We start from the raw sequence: 22,516 nt of genomic DNA, 5'->3' as shown, positions 1-22,516 counted from the left end.
TTGTGGATTGTCAGTCTTCAGGGTGCCTGGCTGGGTCTGTCAATACAACAAAACCCACTATGAATGCAGGGAGTGCAGCTGGGCTCCTACTAGCCTGCACTTGGTCATGGTGCTGTCCCAGCAATGGTGGGCATGTCCTGTGGCTGACTCCAGGCTCCAAGGGGTGGTCGTCCTACAAAGCAGAGCTTTCCCTTGTCACCAGAATCTTACTGATTGTTCCGATTTGGTTTCAGGCTCAGATCTTCCGTCCATTGAAGTTCAACACCACGTCTGTCATCAAAATAGCCGTGGAGCCAGTCAACCCTTCGGAGCTCCCTAAAATGTTGGATGGCCTGCGGAAAGTCAACAAGAGCTACCCGTCGCTCACCACCAAGGTGTGTGGCTGAGGCGAGGCTGATCCAGGTGCCCCCGCTGTGCTGCTCTTTGGGCCCCCTTGTGCTATCTTCAGTTAACACTTGACATGTTCAAAACCAGCCCCGTTTTGGCTTTGCCATTCTCTCCCCTGAAACCCACGTGCTGTTAGTCTGCATGGACTAGCCGAGCTTGATTCTCCTAGGCAACGATGTAGGGTTCACCCCTTGGGCAGTGGTCTCCAAAGTGGGGTGCGCACACCCCAGGGGGTGCGCAAGAGGATCCTTGGGGGTGCGTGGCAGGAGGAGTGCTGCTTTTTGCTTCGGCAGTTCGGGCGGGAGTCTGAGCAGCCTGGTTTTTTTGGTTTTTGTTTTTTTTGCTTCGGCAAAAATGGTAGAGCTGGTGCGGCAGGGGACCGTGCTCAACATTTTTTTACTGATAGGGGTGCGCGATCAAAAAAGTTTGGAGACCACTGCTCTAGAGCATCCTTTGCTGGGAGGGGTTAGGCCTGGCAAAGGTACAGGTTTCCCACAGAGCCTGTATCTCCAGCAAGAAGAGGCTGGGAGCGGAGTAACTGGGTGCTCCCGGTTCTGCAGCGTGTCCTGCAGTGTCCCTTGCTGGGACCCTGGGACTGGGGCTGCTCTTCCCTCGCAGCAAGCCAGGAGCTGGCCCCACTTGCCTTGTTGAGTAGACTCAGGAGCCTGGAACTTTCCCTCTAGGTTCTCTGACTATAACACTGGGACGAACTGGGACTGTTCTTACTGTGGTCTGGGAATGCTGACAGGGGAGTGTGGCTAGGATAGTCTGCATTGGGGGATGGGAGACTGACCGGAGAATACCTGAGCATGGAACATGAGAACCCAGGAAGGGGTTAGAGGCCAGGTGACACCTTTGCCCAGGAAACTGAACAAAGGGCTATGGGAGGGGTCACTGAAGGGAGAGTTTCAGGAGCTGGCTGGTGAGATGGCTGGGAGGCAGACAGGGCTCTGACCTCCCAAGGGGGCTGGGGTGCCCGGGGACCCCAAGATGGACCTAACTGAGGGGGATCCTGTTGTCTGTGCCTGCAAGACCTGTCTTGAACTGTATTCCTGTCGTCTAAATAAACCTTCTGCTTTACTGGCTGGCTGAGAGTCATGGTGAATCGCAGGAAGCCGGGGGGTACAGGGCCCTGAGTCCCCCACACTCATTTCCCTTGGCCTAGTGGACAAGGCTAGAAGGGGCTAGGTCAGAAGGAATGCCGTGCTGTAGCTTGGGGCATCTGTTCTGGTGTTTCAGGTGGAAGAATCTGGAGAGCACGTGATCCTGGGGACGGGGGAGCTGTACCTGGACTGTGTGATGCATGACTTACGGAAGATGTATTCAGAGATTGATATCAAGGTGAGGAAGCGAAACGAGCCTTTCCTGTCGTCATTACTGAGAGTACATAAAACGGGACCTCCTCCCCCTTGGGAGTGTGGCAATCAGCTGCTGCCCCAGGCCCGTTGTGCCACAGGGTCTTATGACTGCAGCCCCTGAGGTGTAGAGAGACGGCTGAGACTTCGCGGTGCTATTCCTACCTCTACCATTCACTTGCTGTCTGACCTCGGACTCGCCACTTACCTTCTGTTGTAGGCTTCACTTTATCCCTCTGTGAGACATACGAGGTACGTGCGTACCTCACAGGAGGGGTGAGGTTTGAGATGTCTGAGATCCTCAGATGACAGGCACTAGGGAAGGGCGAAGAATTGTTATTCTCTTTCCAGGAGTTGCAGGGAGATGGGAAGAAGTTTCCCTTTATTTCTTAATAGCAAAGAAAGCAAATGCATCCCTCCAGGACAGCCAGGTCCCTGTGCGTCTCTTGGCACAGAATCGTGCCTCAGAATCTCAGCTCCATGTTTTTAATTTTGAGCTTCTCGCTCTTATGGCTGCAAAGATAACTTTGAAAACCTGAGCAGAGTGTAACCAGTGCAGGTCTGAGTCTGCAGAGAGCCTCAGTGGCTGGCTCAGAGAGGGGTGAACAGCCTAGATCATCTCCACAGCTCCTGAACTTGGCTGTTTGGTGTTTTTCCAAGATGCCGTAGAATCCAGCATTTTTACTGCAGACGTTACCATTTCGCCGGATGCAGGCACCCCCGGCGTTTTGTTTCCTGCCGAGAACTACTGCAGCTCTCGAGCGTCTGTTCCACGGAGTGGGAGCTGCAGAGCAGTGAAGTGTAGGCTGGGCAGCTATGCTGCCTGTAGAACAGCCAGTAGCCAAGGCCTGAGAACTAAGCTCCCCTTTCCTCTGACGTGTGGGGGGGAACGGCCATTCTGAGCCAGGCTGCCCGGATGACACCATGACAACTGAGGCCCACAGAGCTGGGCTGCCTGGAGAACACTGAGGAAAAATCCATTGTTAGAAATAGCCATTGCTGGAGACAATCCCCACAGCATAGTAGATCACAGCACTTTCAGTCCTGAGGCCCAGTTGGGGGCGGGTGTTTGGGGAGGGGAGGAGTGGGACCGAAGAATATTTCATGGAGCTGCAATACATTCACATTAGGGGTGTTTGCTGAAGCATTTGGTCCCATGGTGCTGCAGAGTGCATGGGGCTCAGAGTATAACCTAGGGAGCCACTCTCCTGGATCCAGGTGCCTTAAAGAGACACTGTCAAGTTGAAATTCAGTCCGTTTCAATCCCTGAGAACTGTTTTCAGAGCTACCCCTGCCCAGAGCCCCTTGTGGCCTCACAGTCACACTTCCTTGGTTTTTAAATGTTTTTCTCTCCCTTGCTGCTGTGAAAGACCCACAATGATCCACAACTGTCCAGGGCAGCCTAACTAGCTGAGAGAAGTGGGGACACAGACTCGACGCCCAGATCTGCCAGTTGCCCAAAGGAAACATTGAACAAAACAGGCCCCTGATTTTTCTCTCGTTGCTTTTGATTATAGTGATCTCAGGCATTGCTGGTAACAATGGGAGGTTTAAAAGGTTTCAGACAGTCCCTGTGTAAAGTGTGTTTGTGAAGTTGAAAAGTTCAAAGAAAAGACACAAACTGCTACTGTTGTTGTTTTTAAAGGTTGCTGATCCGGTTGTGACGTTCTGTGAGACTGTTGTGGAAACTTCCTCCCTGAAGTGTTTTGCTGAGACACCCAATAAGAAGTATGGCTTAGTGACCTGATGGTCCAACTCTGAAATGGTGTCCCCATGGGAGACAGTGGGATCCCCTTCCCCTGGACTGAAGCCAGTCTCTGGTGTGGTTAGGAGGAGGGGGGAAGAGACACATTATCCCACATTAGCACTTGGAGGTAGGGTACCGGGCTAGATGGACCTTGCATGTGATCTGGTCTGGCAACCCCTGTTTCCAGCACTCTATAGTGTACAAGAGGGCACAGTCCTACACCAGCCTCAGAAAGGGACCTGCTAGGAGTTTCTGTGACCTGGACTTTCCATTTTGACACGTGCTGGTTAAAAGACTGCTTCCCGGCTCATTCTAATCACATGCCACTGCACATCGTCATCTGCAAACCTTCTGGCTGCTGAGCTCCAGGTTCTGACGTTCCCACGGCAGGACTCCGAGTCTCCTGGCTTTCCAAGAGCTGTGAGCGAGTCAGTCCTGGAAATATAAACAGGCAGTAAACTGAGGCGTGTGTGTGGCTGGCTGTATCTCCCTAGCCACGTCCCAGGTGCACGCAGCTGTTGTAAGAGCACAGTGGTTTCCCACAGAACAAGAGGGGAACATATTTTTCCATTGTAACTTCCTCTGGGTTCCTCATCCCCTTTCATTTCAGTCTGTTGCTGCTAACTGTGCAGATTGCCCTCTGGGAAAGCTCCCATCTCTGCCACTAGCTGATTGGCATCGTCTCTGTCTGCACAGGAACAAGATCACAATGATTGCTGAGCCACTGGAGAAGGGGCTCGCGGAGGACATTGAGAACGAGGTGGTCCAGATCACCTGGAACAGGTCTGGCTAATTTGGGGAGAGCAGAGGCTTTGTCTGTGTGAGAGGGCGGTAGCTGGGGAAGAACTGGAGGGAAATGTACAGCTCTGGAAGTCACAACATCAGTGTAGAGCCCTGAGGAAGAGGAACCTAGTAGGGTTGGTGTCTCTAAATGTGCTACCCGGCCAGTCCCTGGGTCACCCTGAGGCTAAGCCTAAGTCAGCTTATAGCCACCAGAGTAATTCCTGCCGTGGCACGTGCCACACTATCCTCCTTGGGTCAGTGGTGCGCGGCCTCGCCAGGAGCGCTTCCACCAACCTGAAAGGGGCAGTCTGGGGAGCTGCGAGCCCCGTCTTTTAGCTCCACCACCAGGAAGAAGCTCCACAGACTTCTGGTGGGCTACCCACTCTCCGTTCCCCTCAGGGAGTGGGGGAAGCCACCTAGGGCTTCTCCCCTATCCATTCCCCACTGGGAACAGGGGGCAACCGTCTGAGGCTTCTCCACCCCCGTTCTCCTCCAGGAGCTGGCTTCTCCCTCCGGGATCTGGGCAGTCTTGTCAATTTCAGGGCTCAATTGACAAGGCTGTCAGGCTCCATGCAGGGAGCGGGCAGGGCCGCCCCGACTTCTCGTCCTGATTCCCAGCCAGGTGCAGGGTCCAGCCTCCCATCTTTCCAGAGGAGTGGGGTCCTTCTCATCAATTTCACAGCTGGTACCGAGTATTCTACACCAACATAAGCCTTTTGCCCCTGGTGGAAGTGGAGTTATGATGAGGTGGTAGAGCACTTACGTCGGAGGGAGCAAGACTGCAGCTGCCTTATGTCGACCTAACTGCAATGTAGAGCCGCCCTACGAGCAGGAGGAGCTGTGAGGCTGCATTGTGCCTGTGTGTCTCTCCCCGCTGAGCCAGGAACTGGGCTGTCTAACGTTTTCCATCTGTTCCCTTCCCACCAGGAAGAAGCTGGGCGAATTCTTCCAGACCAAGTATGACTGGGATTTGCTGGCTGCCCGCTCCATCTGGGCCTTTGGGCCAGACGCTACTGGCCCAAACATTCTGGTAGATGACACGCTGCCCTCGGAGGTGAGGAACGGCAGCCCTGGGAAAGGAAGGCGCACAGTCACACTGCAATGACTTGGGGCAGCTTTGTCCACCCCGGTATTCAGAGGCGACATGTTTTCCCCAGGCCCTGGCAGGAGGGGTCTGGAGCTGTAATTTTGCAAGAGAGCTGTCTTACTCTCTTAGAACAGGGGCTAGCAGTCAGGGCGTCTATGGGCTAGTCCCAGCTTTGTCACTGACTTGCCTTGACTTTGGGCCCAGCCACTTGTGGCTTAAGTGCCCTGTTGCTTAGCACCCACATAAGTCAAACCACTTTGATTTATGGATCGAGGGGCCAAATTCTGAAATGTTGGCTCTGAGCTCTCTGCCTTATTGTACCCCTCTGTCAAAGGAAGAGAATACAGAAGTGCAAAGCAATGCTACTCCTCTAGAATTCACTCTTGAGAATGGTCCCTCTCTTTCCCTTGCTGCAGCTGGATGCACCATCGCTGATTTGTAATGTCTGTTTCTGTGTAGGTGGATAAGGCCCTGCTGGGCTCTGTGAAGGACAGCATCGTACAGGGGTTCCAGTGGGGCACAAGGGAAGGACCCCTCTGTGATGAGTGTAAGTAAAAGATCTTCGGGCAGATGCAAATAATAAAACAAGAAGAATGAATTCTCCTCCCCTTTGGCAGCCAAATTATCTGTCTATGATATGCCCCAGGACAAAAGGTCTAGTTTAACCAGCAGGTGTGTTGCTGTCTAAACGGGACTCGCTGGGTGAACTCTCTGGCCTGTTATACAGGAGGTTGGACTAGATGTCTGACCATGCAGAAAAGGCAAAAGTATTCAGTAAATATTTCTGTTTTGTGTTTGGGGAAAAATCAGATGTCATATGCTGCTGAAATACTTTCCATTCCAACTGTAACTAAGGAGGATGTTAAACAGCAGTACGAGAGCTAGACATTTTTAAATCAGCAAATCCAGAGAACTTGCCTCCAAGAGTTTTAAAAGAGCTGGCCAAGGAGAAGGTTAAGGGATGACTTGATCACAGTCTATAAGTAAGGCTACGTTTTAGTCACGGGTATTTTTAGTAAAAGTCATGGACAGGTCACTGGCAGTAAACAAAAATTCACGGCCCGTGACCTGTCCATGACTTGTACTATATGCCCCTGACTAGATCTTGGGAAGAGGGTGGGGTGGTGCGCAGCCCGGGACCAACGCTGGTGCTGGGGGCTGGGGGTGGGGCTGGCAGGCTCCCTACCCAGCTCCGCGCCTTCCCGGAAGCAGCGACATTCCTAGGCGGATGCATGGCTATGCAGCTCTGCACGTTGCCTCCTCCCTGAGCGCCAGCTCCGCAGCTCCCATTGGCCGTGGCTCCCGGCCAATGGGAGCTGCGAGGACAGTGCCTGCAGGTGTAGGCAGTGCACAGAGCCCCCTGACCTGCCTGCCTCCCCCTCGGAGACAAGGGATGATGCTGCTTCCAGGGAACTCCCCCCCGAGGTAAGCGCCATCCAGAGCCTTCACCCCCTCCTGTGCCCCAGTCCTGAGCCCCACACCCAAACTTCTGCAGCTGCTGGGGGGGCTGCAGAGGTCACAGAAAGTCATGGAATCCGTGACCTCCGTGACCAACTCGCAGCCTTATCTATAAGTACCTACATGGGGAACAAAACTTTGAAGTCCAGCAGACAAAGGTGTAACAAGATCCAATGGCTAGAAGTTGAAGCTAGACCGATTTACACTAGAAATAATGATTCTTCATCACTGGATACTTTGAAATCAAGACTGGATGTTTTCCTACAACGTACGCTCTAGTTCAAACGGAGACGTTCTGTGGCCTGGGTTACACAGGAAGTCAGGCGAGATGATCACAGTGGTCCCTTCTGGCCTTTCTCCTGTTCCTGCGCACCCCAGCTGTGTGTCTGCGCTGGGCGTGATGGTCCCGGACTGTGCGGGTTGGGCTGGTCTTTGCGGAAGGGTTAATGGGACTTCCTCCAGCCACGGCATCAGTCACTCCCTGCTCTCTTCCTTCCCACGCCCAGTGATCCGCAATGTGAAGTTTAAGATCCTGGATGCCGTGATCGCTCAGGAGCCGCTGCACCGGGGAGGAGGGCAGATTATCCCGACGGCGAGGAGGGTTGTGTACTCCGCCTTCCTCATGGTAAGGACTGTGCTGTGCATGGTGTGGCCAGGGCCTAACACAGCTTGTGTCTCCTTCGGGGGCCGTGTGGAACTGGGGGGTTTGGGTGGGGGGGTGGTAAGTACCGCGGGGGTGCGTGAGACATTTACAGCCTAACGCAGCTTGTGTCTCCTTCGGGGGCCGTGTGGAACTGGGGGGTTGGGTGGGGGGGTGGTAAGTACCACGGGGGTGCGTGAGACATTTACAGCCTAACGCAGCTTGTGTCTCCTTCGGGGGCCGTGTGGAACTGGGGGGTTTGGGTGGGCGGGTGGTAAGTACTGCGGGGGTGCGTGAGACATTTACAGCCTAACGCAGCTTGTGTCTCCTTTGGGGGCCGTGTGGAACTGGGGGGTTGGGTGGGGGGGTGGTAAGTACCGCGGGGGTGCGTGAGACATTTACAGCCTAACACAGCTTGTGTCTCCTTCGGGGGCCGTGTGGAACTGGGGGGTTTGGGTGGGGGGGTGGTAAGTACCGCGGGGGTGCGTGAGACATTTACAGCCTAACACAGCTTGTGTCTCCTTCGGGGGCCGTGTGGAACGGGGGGGTTTGGGTGGGGGGGTGGTAAGTACCGCGGGGGTGCGTGAGACATTTACAGCCTAACTCAGCTCAGTCATCGATTAATCTCCCCAGTCCCCGGAGAAGGAGGCAGGCACAGCAATAGCAGAGTCATTCCAGGTCCCTGACTGTGTTTGGCCTTCTGAGCCTGGGCTCCTCCCTCTGCGGGTTTGCTCTGGGATGGTCCTAGAACAGCCCAGACCCCCGCAGCAGCTCCACAGGGTTCTGTTTATCTGCTGCAAGGCGTTCAGCAGGTCAGGAGCCTGGCCAGCAGGGTCAGGATCACTCGGCTAGTAAGTCTTGGTCCTTCCCTTATGTGCCCACAGTGCTGACCGTGTCCTGTTCACACACAGGTGTCCTGTGCTGCCTCCTGGCCGGCAGGAACACCTGGGGCCTGGGCTCGGTGTGTGCCTGGCGTCTAATTTCCCATTCCTTTTCCTAGGCCACTCCTCGGCTGATGGAACCGTACTACTTTGTGGAGGTCCAGGCCCCTGCTGATTGTGTGTCTGCAGTGTACACTGTGCTGGCCCGGCGGAGGTAAGCTGCAGGGAGACCATGGCTCTGCGGGGGGGGTGTGTGTGTGTGTGTGTGTGTGTGTGTGTGTGTGTGTGTTTGCGAGGTGGCGACTCTGCCCGGAAGCAATGTCCCCTTGGCATTGCAGGCCACGTGAGGAAATCAGAGCTGCAATACGTGTAGTCATGGTGTTGGTTTTCCAGTGGCATTGCATGAAACCTTCACTGGCGGGTCTCGACTGCCCCCCAATGCGGGGGGAGGGTGTCTCGGGGAGCCCCCACTGCAGCCATAGGGGGTGTTAGAGATCAGACTCGGTCCTTTGTGTGTGTGGTTCTCTCCTGCAGTGCTGACAGTGGAGGGGTGAACAGAGGTGATGTCAAGGGGATGTTTTAACAGACGATGCCTCAAAGGCAGATGTGGGAGGGTTAATTCTTTGTGACTCTTTGCCAGAGGTCATGTGACTCAGGACGCTCCAATCCCGGGCTCCCCCCTTTACACCATCAAAGCCTTTATCCCAGCCATTGACTCGTTTGGGTTTGAGACTGACTTGAGGACTCACACGCAGGGACAGGCTTTCTCTCTGTCTGTCTTCCACCATTGGCAGGTGAGTGTCTGCAGCCGCGTGGGGCGGCATGTTGGGTTCAAGGCCTGTGCCCCACCAGCCTCGCTGGGTACCACGAGCAAAGGGAATGGATGATTGCAGGCCCTCGGGGTTGGGAGGAGCCTCTGCTCCCGTCCCGTTTGTATGTTAGCTGTAAATTTACTGCTGCTAGCCAGATGACTGGTCCCAGGCCTCAAGCCAGGAGGATCCGTGCTGCAGCTTCCCCCTGGATGCGGTGGTCTGGATGGGATGCCTTTCACCGCTGCTTAATGGGCACGAATGGGTCCTTCATTAGTGACAGAGGAAGCTGCCTCAGTGGCACTCCCAGCCCTTCAACTCGGGGAGCAAGAAACCAGGGCCAGGACCTGGGATCCTGGTTTCTGCAGTGCAGGGCCCTTGAGCCCACAGGCTCCGCCTCAGCCGTTACCTATTAAAGAACTTGTTTCGATGCCTCTCTGTGAAAGTGCCGGCTGAGCTGTGGGCCTCCGACCGTACTGGCATGGTCGAGATGCCTAAACCTGGGCCGGCTGGGCTGCAAGAGACTAGTCAAGCAAGTCCTCCCTTGGCAGGAGCAGGCAATAGCTCCCTGCTATCGGGCACCTCAGACATTGAACGACTAGGCTGGACTGGAATTCCTTAGAATGAGCCCGGAGCCAGCCCCTCCAGGCAAGTGGGAGCTGCCAGCAGGCGATGAGTAAATTCCTTTGATGGTTGGCATGCACGTTCCAGAGGTCCTGGGGTCTAGGCTCAGGACTGGCCTCCACGCTCGTGAGACGGGTTACACACCTTGTGTTTCCGAAAACGAAACCCTTCCTGGCTTTGACTGGCAACAAATCGGCCCGCGTGTACCTTCCTAACGCTGATTGTGACGCTTCGAACCAATGCGCAGCTTAGGGCTTGTCTACACTGGCAATTAACAGCGCTGCAGCTTTCTCGCTCGGGGGTGAAAAAACACTCGCTGAGCGCTGCACGTTTCAGCTGGAAAGCGCCAGTGTAGACAGTGCCCCGGCGCTGGGAGCCGCGCCCCTCGTGGAGGTGGGTTTTTAGAGCGCTGGCAGCGCTTTAGCGTTGCCCGTGTAGATTAGCCCTTAGTGCATTCTGCACACACCTCTTCTCCACTGCCTGGCCCCGTGGTAACCTGCTCAAACCGAAAGAGGTTGGCCGTAGCCAGGATTAACCCGTCCGGGACTGTTGGTGGCAATAACTGATCAGGCCTGCAGCTGTGTTGCTGCGATACCCATTGCACGCAGTGTAAACAGGTCTGTGCCAGGGTGCCCTGGTGCCCTAGGCACAGTTCGTGCTGCTGTGGCAGACTGTTTCCTAGCCCCACACGGAGAGCGGGCAGACTGGCTGTCTGCGGCAGTGACCGCAGAGTCGCCAGGACTCGGAGTTACTAGGGTTTGCTCTAGTTGAGGGTAGCTCCCAGGATCCTCCAGTGGCTCTTCTCTCCCAGGCTGACTTTCTGGCCCGTGTTTCAGATAGTGCCTGGAGACCCCTTGGACAAGAGTATCGTCATCCGGCCCTTGGAGCCCCAGCCAGCACCTCACCTGGCCAGAGAGTTCATGATCAAGACCAGGCGCAGAAAGGTAAGGCCAGCAGCAGCCTCGCCCACTCTGCGATTCTTCTCCCCTATCTGCACAGTTCCTAGGGCCCAACGTGCCCCTCGCCCACAGCCGTGCTTTGGACTCCGCTTGCTGCCTGACACACGGAGCCGTCCCCTTGGCCTGGTGCTGGAATGGGCTAGTGCTCTGCCTGCCTGTTTCCCAGGGGCTCTTTCAGCAGGGCTTTGAACGCGCCAGGGTGGGCTGCTCGGATCTCTGGTAGCTCTGCTGGCTCTCACCTCTCCAGCTCATGCTGCTGCTTCTCCATCCGCAGGGCTTGAGCGAGGACGTGAGCATCAGCAAGTTCTTCGACGACCCTATGTTGCTGGAGCTGGCCAAGCAGGATGTAGTTCTGAACTACCCCATGTGACCGTGCTGCCGCAGAGGCTAACCAGAGACTGCTCCAGTGTCTGCCAGCCCAGCTCTTTCCCCTGCTCTCCTCATCCTGCAAACATCTCCTCCCTCGCAGTCCGGCTGCCCTGGTACTGCATGGGCCGTGCACTTCTGCTAAGGACCCTTACCCGCGAGCTTACAGGCTCTGTGTGTTTGGTGTCTGCACTCGAGATCGACAGAATATGGACATGGTTGATATCACTCTTGGTCCCCTGCAGACTGTTACTTCCACTGCTGTGTACAAGTGAATTTTATAGCCACACGAGGCAGTTCCAGGCCCAAATGGGTTAATCCTCCCCCCCCCGTGCTCCCCCAGGGAACATGGCGTTAGGGTTACTGGGGACAACCTGCAGTTTCATGCAGGGGTTTCATGCTGGGTTCAGCCGCCTGCAGGTGTCTCTGATAAAGCTGGGAGCTGCAGCCAGTGACGTGTGCAGGCTTCCCGGGCGGGGCAGAGCCTCTCCTGGGGTGCTGAGGAAGGGGGATGGCCTGTATCTGGGGGGTTGTTAGTGACCTTGCAGGGAGCGGGTGGCGGGAGTCTGGACCTGCCGCCAGTCTGGATTTTTATTTCTATTTTGTACGAGTTTATTTTTGAGCTTTGTAATGACTGAATAAAACCCCTCTCCCTTGGCATGTCTCTTCCCGGGGGTCTCATTGCCCAGAGGGGAGAGAGGCTTGGCTCAGCGCCCACATGGTGACCCCTGGAACCAGGGAGACAGCACAGAAACAAAGACCCTCTGATGGTTGCTTCTGTACTGTGAGCTGCACCCATCCTCTGGCCCATCTGTCTAAGGGGGAGGCATGTGCTGGGTGTAGCCCCCATGCGGATTCTCTCCAACAAGCAGGATGCACTAGTGTGAATCACCCCGGCTTCCTGCGTGGCAGGGTCGCTGCTCCCATCTCTGCAGCCTGGGGGTCGCCAGTCCGCTGGCTTGGTGCTGCCTGAGCCTCTCGGCAGCCCTGTGGCTGTTGGCTCATACGTACTGTGCAGTGCCTGTGCTCTCCTGTTTCCCCTCCAGCGTAGCTCTGCAAATCGTAATGTCCCCTTCCCCTTCGGTCCCAGATCTCACGCCTCTCCTGCTTCCAGCCAGCCTGCACGCTGCTCGCAGGGGGGCACAGTAACTGTCCCATCTCCTGTCAGTCTCTGAATGGCCCATGATGGACACTGACCTTTTGCCCTCACCCCGAGTGCTGCCCCCTCTAGGTCAGTGTTGGGAAGTGGGCACTGCCCTTGCTCGGGCTGTACCTCCTCTCCGCATAGTCTGGGGCCTTTGCTCTGGGGGCGTCTCTGTTCACCCGCCAGCTTGCTGGGTTTGGTCTCGTGAAGCGAACACTGCGCTGGGCCCTGGGCCCTTTCCAGCTCCATGTGACTGCGTTTCCCCTGTGTCAGTTCATGGTGGACCCACGACCTCCTGCTGGGCTGGCCTAGCCATGGCCCTTCCAGGTCCCCTCCTCATCCCTGGCTGCAGGAGCCCGCAGGAGCTGAGCACCTGCCTTATTCACTCAGGTGGGGCTGGCTGGCCTGAGCTGAGGCGAGGTGGAAAGTCCTGGGGCTGTCAGGCCCCCGGCAGCAGCTCCGAGCTCCTGTCCCATGGGCATGCACCTGTGCGCTGTGCCAGGCTGTGGGCATGGCCCTTGGCCCTATGCTAGCGGCGGGGAGCAGGGCTACGTAACAGAGCAGGTCTCTGTCTTATGGCTGCCGAGGGCTCCAGGGAGACCAGCCAGGCCTGGCTTCAGTGCACCTTGGTAACAAGCCCGCGGGGGCCCTGAGCCCTGTTCTCTCTCCGTGGAGATCTCGGCCCCTTGGCGTGGCTCTGGCCCAGGACCCTGCCGCTCACCTCTCCCAGCTCTGCGGCAGGCCTTCATTGTCACAGTACCACCCCCAGGCTACAGGCCGGGCAAGGGAGAGGAGGAGGGGTGGTTACCCCGTTGCAGAGCAGGGCCTGGGGCCCGGGGGACCCTTCCTCTCTTTGCCTTAGCACCATTCATCCCTCATGCAGCAGTGTGAGCCCTCGCCCCTGCCCAGCTGCCGTCCCTCCCTGAGCTGGGAATAGAACCCAGGCGTCCTGCGCTGCACTGCCTGCCTTACTGACCAGCTCAAAGTGCTGCCTGCAGCTCCCCTGCGCCAGCTCCAAGTACGTTCCAAGAACTGGGCCGAGCCTCCCTTTAACTGTCACTTTATAAACCAGAAAAGCAGGATTTGTTACATACACAACAGCAGCCGCTGGGAGCGCTGGGCTGCAGGGCCTAGGTTAGGCAAAGGGAAGAATACTGTGCGGGGGCCCTAAGATGCTCCATCTCCACCTCTGCAGCTTCCTCGTGTCTATTTCTGGGCTCTGTCTGCAGCCGGTTTCAGCAGGTGGTCTTTGTACATAGTGTAGGTTGCACCTGCAAGAGAGAGTGACATCAGCACAGGCCCTAAAGCGAAAGGGACAACGTCCCACCAGGAACGTGGCAGAGCGTCGTTTGGCCTGGAGATCTCTGGATCACTTCACCCACTCCGCAGGAGCAGGCAGCTCAAACGGGACGGGAAATGGGAAGAGAAGCTTGTGAAGTGCGAACAGCTACCCCCAGGCTGCGGGCGCTTCGCCTTCGCTCAGGTGGCCAGCGGCTGGCCTGGCTGCAGGCAGCGCTGCCTGAAACGCTCCGCCTGGGGCTGTGCAGGAGGCAAATCAAATTGCCCAAGTCGCGCCGCAGGGCTCGCAGTGTAAACCAGACTCGGGGCCGGCGAGCTGATGCAGGATCGCCGAGCTGGAGTTGTCGGGGGCAGGGACTAAGCCTCTTGAGAGCTTTTCCCAGCGGCCGTGGCCTCGACACCGTCTGCGCTGACGCACTCGGCCTGCTGGAAGTTGCTAACTGCGTGCTCCAGAGAGCGGAGCTGCTGCTCGCTGGGGCCCATCAGCCTTCCAGCTGCCTGGCCCCCCGCCCACTGGCATCTTGGCAGAGAGGGGCTGCGTTGTCACTGGGCGGGGAAGGGGAGGAAAGGGGAGGCCGCTCACAGCCCCAGCCCCATTACGGGCTGGGTGATTCAGGTGCACTAGGTGATATTCAACAACAGCCCTGGGTGGGGACACAGCGTCTCCCCTTGTACTCGAGGGCAGGGACCTTGGACTTCATGGCCAAGTCTGTGAGACACACAAAAATCCCTTTGATCCGGCACCAATTTCAAATAAACCCCTTTGATGGAGTGACCCCCCCACCCCTTCCTCTGCGTGACTCAGGCCCCGGCCCCAGGAGGAGGTGGCCCATGCCCACGCACCATCCAGCAGCTGCAGAATCCTCCACCCTGGTGGGGTTTTCGTCGCCTCGCGGAGTGCAGCCCCCGGCAGTGCTCCCAGCTTCCCTAAGCCACTGCCCATGTGCATCTTGGCCCCAGCCACCCCCAGCCCTCACTTACCCAGCGTGATGGCACCAACCACGCAGGCTTGGGCAGCCACGCGCATGTGGATCAGGTGCACAGACATCTTCATCTTTCCTCTGGCCTTCAGTCTGTAGAGGCCATAAGCGGCCACCATGGCAAAGCCCGCGATGCCTGTGGGAGCGAGAGCGCGTGGCAGCTGGTCACTGGGAGGCTCCCCTGGGCACACCGCAGGCCTGGAGGAGACGGATGCTGCAGCGTGAGCTGCTGGCCAAGGGCCTCCCTGCTAGTTTTACTCTTCCTGGCTTCTGGGCTACCCCGCTCCCGTCAGCAGCCCCCACCCGTAGCCCCCTCAGTGCTGCGCTCCCACCTGCAGGGGCCGCTCGTTACGAGCTCTTCCCCTCCCTGGGGCTCTGAGGACGGGTCCGTTCACACGGCAGCCAGCGTTTGTGGGAAGCCGGGAGCTGCCCTGGCTCGGCTGGGGAAGGGTTGTTCACGTCTCTCTCGTGGCCACGCAGCTCGGGGGGTCGCTGCAGGGCCAGGCAGGGCAGGTGCTATATAAGCTCCCCTGGCTCAGCTGTGACCTGCCGCAGCTCTGCTCTTCCGGTCCTGCCTCCCGCCTCCAGGATGCAGTTCCTCAGGCCGTCCCCTCGCTGGGTCCCAGGGCACGCTGCCCTCCCAGCCGCACCCTTTCACCCCCACTCACCAACAGGCATGAACGGGGCCGCACCCGCCTTCTGCAGGAGCTTGGTGGAGACGGTGCCTTCGCGCTCGGGGACCCACTGGCTTTCGTCCATAACCATCCTGCCCCTGCAGGCAAACAGGCCCCATGAGCCACCTTTCCAACCCCAGCAGCCAATGACTCCCCTCTTCCAGCGTCCCCTTCCTCACAGAGCTGTACTCCTGGGGCTGCCTGGTGCCCCCAGCCAGGGCTCTGCATAACTTCCTCGCGCCTCCTCCCCACAGAGCTGCAAGTGTCTTACCACAGGAACCACCCACGCCCCCCTCCCTCTCCCCACTTCACAGCTGGGGCCTGGAGGGGGCGGGTGTCTCGGCCATGGTCACAGAGTGAGTTGGTGGCAGGGCCAGGGGTAGAACCCAGGAACCCTGCCTCCCTGGGGCCCGGTCAGGGGCTGGCCAGCTAAGGCATGTCTATGGCTGGGCTACTGTTGGCCACTTGGTCCTATTGCCGGGGGCTGGCGGGAGGGAGGTTCCCAGAATAGAACCCACTCGGTCTGTGCCGTGTCCTGCTGCCCCCAGCAATGGGCTCGTCCCGCGGCTGCAGCAAGCGCCCGCTCCCGTGCCTCAGCCCTGCATCACTGGGCCGCGCGTTCGCTCTGCTGGGCTTCGGGCTGAGTTCCCAGCGGCGCTGGCGGGTGAGCCTGGGCCTGCAGTGCAGGGGACGCGGCATTCGCACCAGCCAGCCCAAGGCCAGGCTGTACCTGGGGCCTGTTCGGGGCCAGCACCAAACCAGACCCTGCGCCAGCGGGACAATTCCCAGATGACCTGGAGGCTGGTCATGAGCCGCAGTCCAGGGTGAAGCGGTCGCTAGTCAGTGACGGGACTGTGAGCGTGACACCGCGAAGACCCTTGTTTGTCCTCGGGATCCTAAAGCAGGGCAGGCTGAGCGGACGGTGGGAGCGAGCATCAGGGTCCCCAGGGGTGCAGTAAAATACCCGTAGCTGGGGGGGGTCCTGACTTCCCTCTGCGCAGGAGCCGCCATCCCCTGGTCTGTGCCCGGGTGTGCAGGGGACGCGGCTGGAGCAGATTTCCTGCTGCTAATGCCCGGCAGGTCCGCAGCCGTTATCTGCCCCAGGGCCGCTGGGCGCCAGTGCGGCATGGCCAAGCTTCCCAGGGATGGATATCTCCAAACCCCTCGAGGATCCCTGGGCTACTTCCTCGTGCCATCAGCTCTGCCAAGCTGCCGAGAAAGCTGCATCTCCCCCCCAGCAGAGCCGAGCGAAGCGCCGTGACCTGAGACACTGAACCTCCCTCCTTGCACAGGCAGCCAGGGCGCCCCGAGTGTCTGACAAGGCTGCTGGCTCGGGGGGCGCTGCCCAGCACTCACCGGGCCCAGAGCCGTGTGCCAGGGGATCTGGGTGTGGCCTGCTGGCACTTACCTGCTCTCAGTGCTGCTGGGCTAGGTCTGGAGGCGGCCCGGGCAGGACCTCCTCTCCCCGCCGCACCAGGGACATTTCCCAGCCTTGCACTTTAGGGTTACAGCAAAGTCACCGGCCCGGGAGGGGGAGAGAGCGGAGAGGGGGCTGGTAACTTGGCACCAGTTCCAGGGACCTTAACCCTTTGTCTGCCAGACCCCAGCTCCCCTCCCGCACGGAAAGGTCTCCTGTGAAATTAAGACCCCACCCCCTGGCTGAACTCCCAGGGCCCCGGGTTTGCCCAGGATTCCCTGAGCCATGAGAAACAGGAAGGAAAAGTCCCAGCTCCACCAGTACCTCAGGGTGTCCACCAATCTCCCGTCTGTCCTTGTCTCCCAGCCACTCCCGCACTCCAAGCTCATAGCAGAATCCCCACCCCAGGGCGGGCTTGGCCTTCCTCCCACTCCCAATCCTTTGAGCTCCCTGCCCTACCTTTGCTGCCAGCCCCCTTTAACCATGGGGCTCCCATCCCCTGGGCCCTCCCTTACACGTCCCCAAGCCTCTGCCGCCCGCCCCCCAGGGGTAGGCAGTGACACCCAGCTGTGCCTGGCCCCTCATGCCCGAGTGATGGGGGAGGTGATGGGACTAGAAGGTGCTCTGGTGGCAGGTGGCGCTGGGCAGTGGCAGGAATTACACAGCCCCCTTTGCTAACGTTAATACGGAGGGAAGAGCCCAGTCTCTCCCCCCCCACACACACACACACAAGGAAGGACGGGTTGTCTGTTTAGGAGAGACAGCAGGGGCTGGGAGTCAGGACTCCTGGGTTCTGCACCCAGGTCTGGCACTGATTCATTGGGCAAGTCATTTCCTCTCCTGGGGCCTCAGTGTGCACATGTGTAAACCGAGGACACTAATATCTGCCGACATCGGGGGCTGTGCGGCCAAGTGAACAGACATTGGTAAAGTGCTTGGAGATCCTCTCGTGGGCGGTGCCACCGACATGCCCGTGGCGTTGTTCGATGTTACCCACTGGCCATGTCCCAGTGAGCCTGGAGAAGAGGCTTCAGCACCGGTGCTTTGTGACAATCAGTGATGTCTGGCTGGGAAGCAGGGCCCCTGAATCTTCATGTTTTCTGCTGGATTTAGACCTCTAGAGAACATCACCCTGGAGCGTTGCCTGCATGCTGCTCCCACACAGCCATTCTGCAGCAAATGGTGTATGGGCTCTGTGTGAAATCCATGGCAGAGACTTTCCAGGGCTTCTCTTCCAGGTTAGCAGGGGCTTTAGCCACAAGAGCATCTTCTCTTTCCAAGGGCTTTATAGATTTGGCATAGACCTTTCATCATCCTGTGGAGCTGATAAATGGAAGGCTGCTGCAGAGAGTGGTCCATGCCTGGTCTGTCCAGCTGCATCATTAATGTGGAGAATAGCTGTCTTGGATGATCATGAAGTGTAAGACAATCTCTGATAAACCAGGTCTCAAGCCGTTAATTCAAAGCAAAAACAGATATATATATAAAACAAAACAATAGATACCAAATGGAAAAAGGGGGCAGTTGATAGCAATGAATATAAATTAGAAGCTAGGACTTATAGAAAATTGATAAGGGAAGCAAAAGGACATAAGGTGGCATCTATGGCCAGCACAGTTAAGGACAATAAGAAGAGGTTTCTTTAAGTATATTAGGAATAAAAGGAATCCTAGCAATGGTATTGGTCCATTACTAAATGGAAATGGTAGAACTGCAGACAAAGCAGAAGTGTTCAATAAATATTCCTCTTCTGTATTTGGGAAAAAGCCAGATGATGTAGATATATCATAAGATGATGAAGAAATACTTTCCATTCCAACACTAACTCAGGAGAATGTTAAACAGCAGCTATTAAAGTTGGAGATTTTTAAATCAGTAGGTTCAGAGAACTTGCAACCAAGAGTTTAAAAAGAGCTGGCTGAGGATGTTAAAGTTGATTTTTCCAGAACTTTTGGAGTACGAAGGAAGTTCCAGAGGACTGGAAGAAAGCTCATGGTGTGCCAATATTTAAGAAGGGAAATGGGACAATGGGGGTAGTTCCCGGCCTGTCAGCCTGAAATCAATCCCAGCAAAATAATGGAACAGCTGATCCACTCGTCAGTTAATAAAGAATTAAAGGAGGGTAACATAATATCAATCAACATGGGTTTGTGGAAAATAGATCATGACAAAGTAACTTGATATCTCTTTTTGATGAGATTCCAAGTTTGGTTGGCAAAGGTAAAATATAATTAGACTTCTGCAAGGCATTTGAGTCAATACTGCACAATATTTGGATTAAAAAACTAGACTATAAAATGGACCTGGCCCACATGACATGGATTACAAGCTGGCTAAATGTAACTGTAAACAGGGAATCGTCATGGAGCAGGTGTGTTTCCAGTGGAGTCCTGCAGGGAGCGGTTCTTGGCCCTTCGCTCTTTCACAGTTTGATTAATGACCTAGACCCAAACCAGAAATCATCCCCGGGAAAGCCTGCAGATGACACACAGCTTGGGGGACGGGGACGGGGAGTGGGGAGGAAGCCAGGTCCCTGGATCGCTTCAGAAACTGGGCAAAGCAAAGGCTGTACCAACTCCTAGGGTTTGTGGGTTAGGAGCAGCCCTTTGAGCCCCGTTCTGAAGCCGCAGACAAGCTCTTTGGGGCACGGGGTCTCGGAGGAGGCCCCAGGCCTGAGCGTGGCTCCTCAGGGCCCAATCCATCCGGTACAATGTGACGATGGCCGTCTGGGCCAAGACACAAGGGATTGCACTGGGGCTGTCCAGGGCTCAACACCTGAGTCTCTCCAGCTGGTGCTCCCAAGGCCAGGGCAGGGCGTCACTAACCTCCACTGCAGCAGACCAGTGGGCTGAACAGTCCCCGGTCTGCCGGGACACGCCTGGCAAGCGTTCAGCGTCCCACGCAAAGGGGGTCCCAGCACTTCCCAGGGGAGAGGATTCTGTCCCAATGCATCTTGGAGCCAGGCAGCTTTCCCTGCTCCTCCGCCCCATTTCCCCCTCTCTTAATCTAGTTCTGCCCCCAGGCAGTGCTGAGTTAATTCCCCCCAGTGGAACCCCCGCTAGCCCGGCTACATCGCCCCCCGGGCAGCTCCAACAGGCCCCTGCGAGAGGCAGGCAGCATCTGCTTGCCCACGGTTGAGGGCGAGGGTGTAAGAAACGTGCGAGGGGATAAACTGGGACGCGCTGGGGCGAGCCCCTGCATTGGCTTAGCAGCAGAGCGCCCACCTGGGACACTGGCACCCTGGCTGCTGCTTCCCAGTGATAAACCAGCTGGGAGGTGGGGGAGGGCAGCCCCAGCTGGGGCCCACAGCCCCTGACCCCTGCAGTGCAGCACCAAGGACCCAGTTCTGCATGCAGACAAAGGTGGTGAACTTGTGAGCGCGTGTTCCCCAGGGTGCCGAGTCCAGCGCCCCATTAGGTTTGCAATGTGCTCCTGGCTTCTGGAGCATGTGGCCATGTCACAGAGTCCCCGGGCAACGCTCTGGAACTGCTCCCCACGAAGCCAGGCAGGACTCTGCTGAAGTCTCCTCGCTTTGAGCAGACTGTCTCCAGGCAAGAAGCTCACACGGCTTCACCTTCCTGGGTCTGACCTCGGAGCATTCAGCATTCTCTGCCCCTCCGTGCGCTTCCCACAGCGAGTCCGCCCAGGCGGGGTCCTAGGGAAGCCAGAGGGTCCTGCACTCCCACTTCGCAGTCAGATGTGTCTCTTAGCCAGCCAGTAAAACAGAGGTTTATTAGACGACAGGAACATGGTCTAAAACAGAGCTTGTAGGTACAGAGAACAGGATCCCTCAGCTGGGTCCATTTTGGGGGGCAGTGAGCCAGACACACATGTCTGCACTCACTCCACGTCCCCAGCCAGCTCCAAACTGAAACTCTCCAGCCCCTCCTCCTCTGAGCTTTGTCCCTTTCCCGGGCCAGGAGGTCACCTGATTCCTTTGTTCTTCAACACCGTTAGGTATCACCTTGCACGGGGGGGGGGGGGGGAAGGGCCCCGGCCATTAGTTGCCAGGAGACAGAGTGTCGGCCATTTATGTGCACTGGCCCTTTGCTCTGCAACAATTACACCCTCTTATCCCACCAGCTAGTGACTTAAGAAATGCATAGGGGAAACTGAGGCACCCCAACAGTATTCAGAGGAAACATTAAGAACATTCCCACTTCGTCACAGGCCATCTTGCCAGAGTGATGGGGAGCGACTGGGCAGAGGCTCTGTTCTATGCTGCTCTAACTCTCCCACGGTTCCTTAGGAATTCTCCAGTGTAGGTGAGAGGTGCCCTGAGGAGCTCAGAGAGCCCTGCTCAGTGGCAGTGTCCTGTCCCCATTCTAACTGGGGGAAACGGAGGCACGGAGCGGGGAAATGACTTGTTCAAGGTCACCCAGCAGGCTAGAACCAGGAATAAACCCCAGGTCTCCTGAGTCCCAGATCTGTGCTCCACCCACTGGGCTATACTGCTTCTCGAGACCTGTCTCCGTGGTATCTGGCCCACTGATTTCAGCCAGCAAAGTCGGTTGAGTTACTCTGGCCGGACAGGGAGTGAGAAGTGAGGCTCCGTGAGTGAGCCACTGAGCTGGGGCCAGCTGGGAGGGAGGGTCCGGCCGTTCCCGTTGCTGCTGTTCCCACCAGGCTGGGGACGGGATTGTTTCTCATGAGGGATGTTTACAGAGGGACCTGGGTCAGAGCCTGGCGGCCCAGTTGCAGCCACCAACGTCCTGTTCCCTCCCTCGCTGCAGGGAGCTTGAGTGGAAAACACTGACCCCTCCTTAGATCAAAGGGCTGGAGCCGGGCCCCAGCCCCTGTGAATTCCAGGGGCGAAAGGGAGGGAGATAAACAGCCCTTTCCCAAGCCGGCTGTGGGAGCTCAGCGGGGTCAGGAGCAAGGGCGGCACGGCCCTGCTGCTTCCTCTCACTGGAGCCCAGAGCCGCTTCCAGCCACGCCGCCACTTTGGCTCTGTCAGACTCTCTCTGAGCAGGGCCGGGGGCAGGAACCCTGCAGCTGCACCTGGCAACGCCCCCATCCCCCCCCATGCACACGCGTCCGCTGTCACACTCTTTTCCTGGCACCAACACCCAGCTGCTTCCCTCGTGCGGAGAGCTCCTGGGCGGGGGGACGGACCATGCCCATGTGCCCCCTGGCTGTGCATGGCTGGAAGCCCAGGCGGTGGGTGGACCACGCGCGGTCCCCATTGAAACAACAACCCCCACTCTGGGACCCGCAGCCAGAGGGGGTGAGCTCTGGAGACCACCCGGCAGGGAAGGGGACGTGTAAAATGGGAGCGAAGCTCACCCGGCTGCTGTGGGCTCCGGTGCCGCAGGAAAGCAGCCAGGTCAGGGCCTGGCACTCTCCAGCTGGAGCAGCACCGCTCTGGCCGCGTGGCGTGGGGGCTGCGTGACCAGGGCAGTGGGGGGCTCTCTAAGCAGGACCCTGGCCTGGGATGGTTCGGAGCTATTCCCCACACCCTTCTGGCAGCTGACCCGCCTGGGGAATGCTGGGCTGGCACTCCAAAGCGAGCGGCTCCCCTCCCATCTGAGCCCCTGCTCCTTCCCAGCAAGGGAGGGGCCGCAGGGCTTGCCCAGGCAGCGTCTTTGTTGAGGTGTGGGCAGGAGACTATTTGGGCCAGCGTGGGGAGAGGCAGCTCGGGAGCTTGTAATGGTTCACTTCATTAAGCTAATTGGCTTTTCGTGCATCCTGGACCACACATTGTTTTGCTGGGGGGGCCTGTCGTTTCCTCTGGAGCATGGCAAAGCCGTCTGGTGAGTGCCGTGTCCTTTGTCTAACAGCTGGCCGTGCTCTGGGAAAGCAGCAGGAAGGAACTGGCGCTTTTGTTTGCAGGCTCAGCTGGGGCTCTGGTTGGCCGGGATGGTTCTGACAGAGGCTGAGTGGCTTTTGCTTGCACGCTGCGCAGG

General features: G+C 57.5%; 2 protein-coding genes across 4 annotated transcripts in view; one reads left to right on the top strand and one right to left on the bottom strand.

Annotated features, from left to right (window-relative positions):
* Positions 1–11,754, top strand: part of EFTUD2 (elongation factor Tu GTP binding domain containing 2) — a 36,985-nt gene extending 25,231 nt beyond the window's left edge. For both annotated transcript variants that reach the window (XM_024104587.3, XM_005282868.5), the window contains exons 18-28: positions 234–374; positions 1,627–1,728; positions 3,388–3,470; positions 4,186–4,272; positions 5,200–5,326; positions 5,819–5,906; positions 7,324–7,442; positions 8,458–8,552; positions 8,979–9,132; positions 10,608–10,715; positions 11,005–11,754. In XM_024104587.3, the coding sequence (XP_023960355.1) occupies positions 234–374; positions 1,627–1,728; positions 3,388–3,470; positions 4,186–4,272; positions 5,200–5,326; positions 5,819–5,906; positions 7,324–7,442; positions 8,458–8,552; positions 8,979–9,132; positions 10,608–10,715; positions 11,005–11,100 (1,200 nt within the window). In that variant the 3' untranslated portion in view covers positions 11,101–11,754. The remainder of the gene's footprint in view (positions 1–233; positions 375–1,626; positions 1,729–3,387; positions 3,471–4,185; positions 4,273–5,199; positions 5,327–5,818; positions 5,907–7,323; positions 7,443–8,457; positions 8,553–8,978; positions 9,133–10,607; positions 10,716–11,004) is intronic.
* A 1,530-nt stretch (positions 11,755–13,284) lies between these two features.
* On the bottom strand, positions 13,285–17,044 carry HIGD1B (HIG1 hypoxia inducible domain family member 1B). 2 transcript variants are annotated; one of them, XM_005282870.4, is made up of 4 exons: positions 16,935–17,044; positions 15,188–15,291; positions 14,521–14,655; positions 13,285–13,511 (listed from the first exon to the last, which is right to left on the bottom strand). In XM_005282870.4, exons 1-4 carry the CDS (start codon positions 16,997–16,999, stop codon positions 13,447–13,449), a joined length of 369 nt encoding a protein of 122 aa, XP_005282927.3. In that variant the 5' UTR covers positions 17,000–17,044; the 3' UTR covers positions 13,285–13,446. The 2 variants fall into 2 exon arrangements, with proteins under 2 accessions (XP_005282927.3, XP_005282926.2); XM_005282869.5 differs by lacking the exon at positions 16,935–17,044 and adding an exon at positions 16,602–16,739.
* Positions 17,045–22,516: the final 5,472 nt, after the last annotated feature.

The sequence above is a fragment of the Chrysemys picta genome, chromosome 24 (assembly GCF_011386835.1).
Source record: "Chrysemys picta bellii isolate R12L10 chromosome 24, ASM1138683v2, whole genome shotgun sequence".
NCBI lineage: Eukaryota > Metazoa > Chordata > Testudines > Emydidae > Chrysemys > Chrysemys picta.
This window is presented reverse-complemented; position numbering and strand designations above follow the sequence as displayed.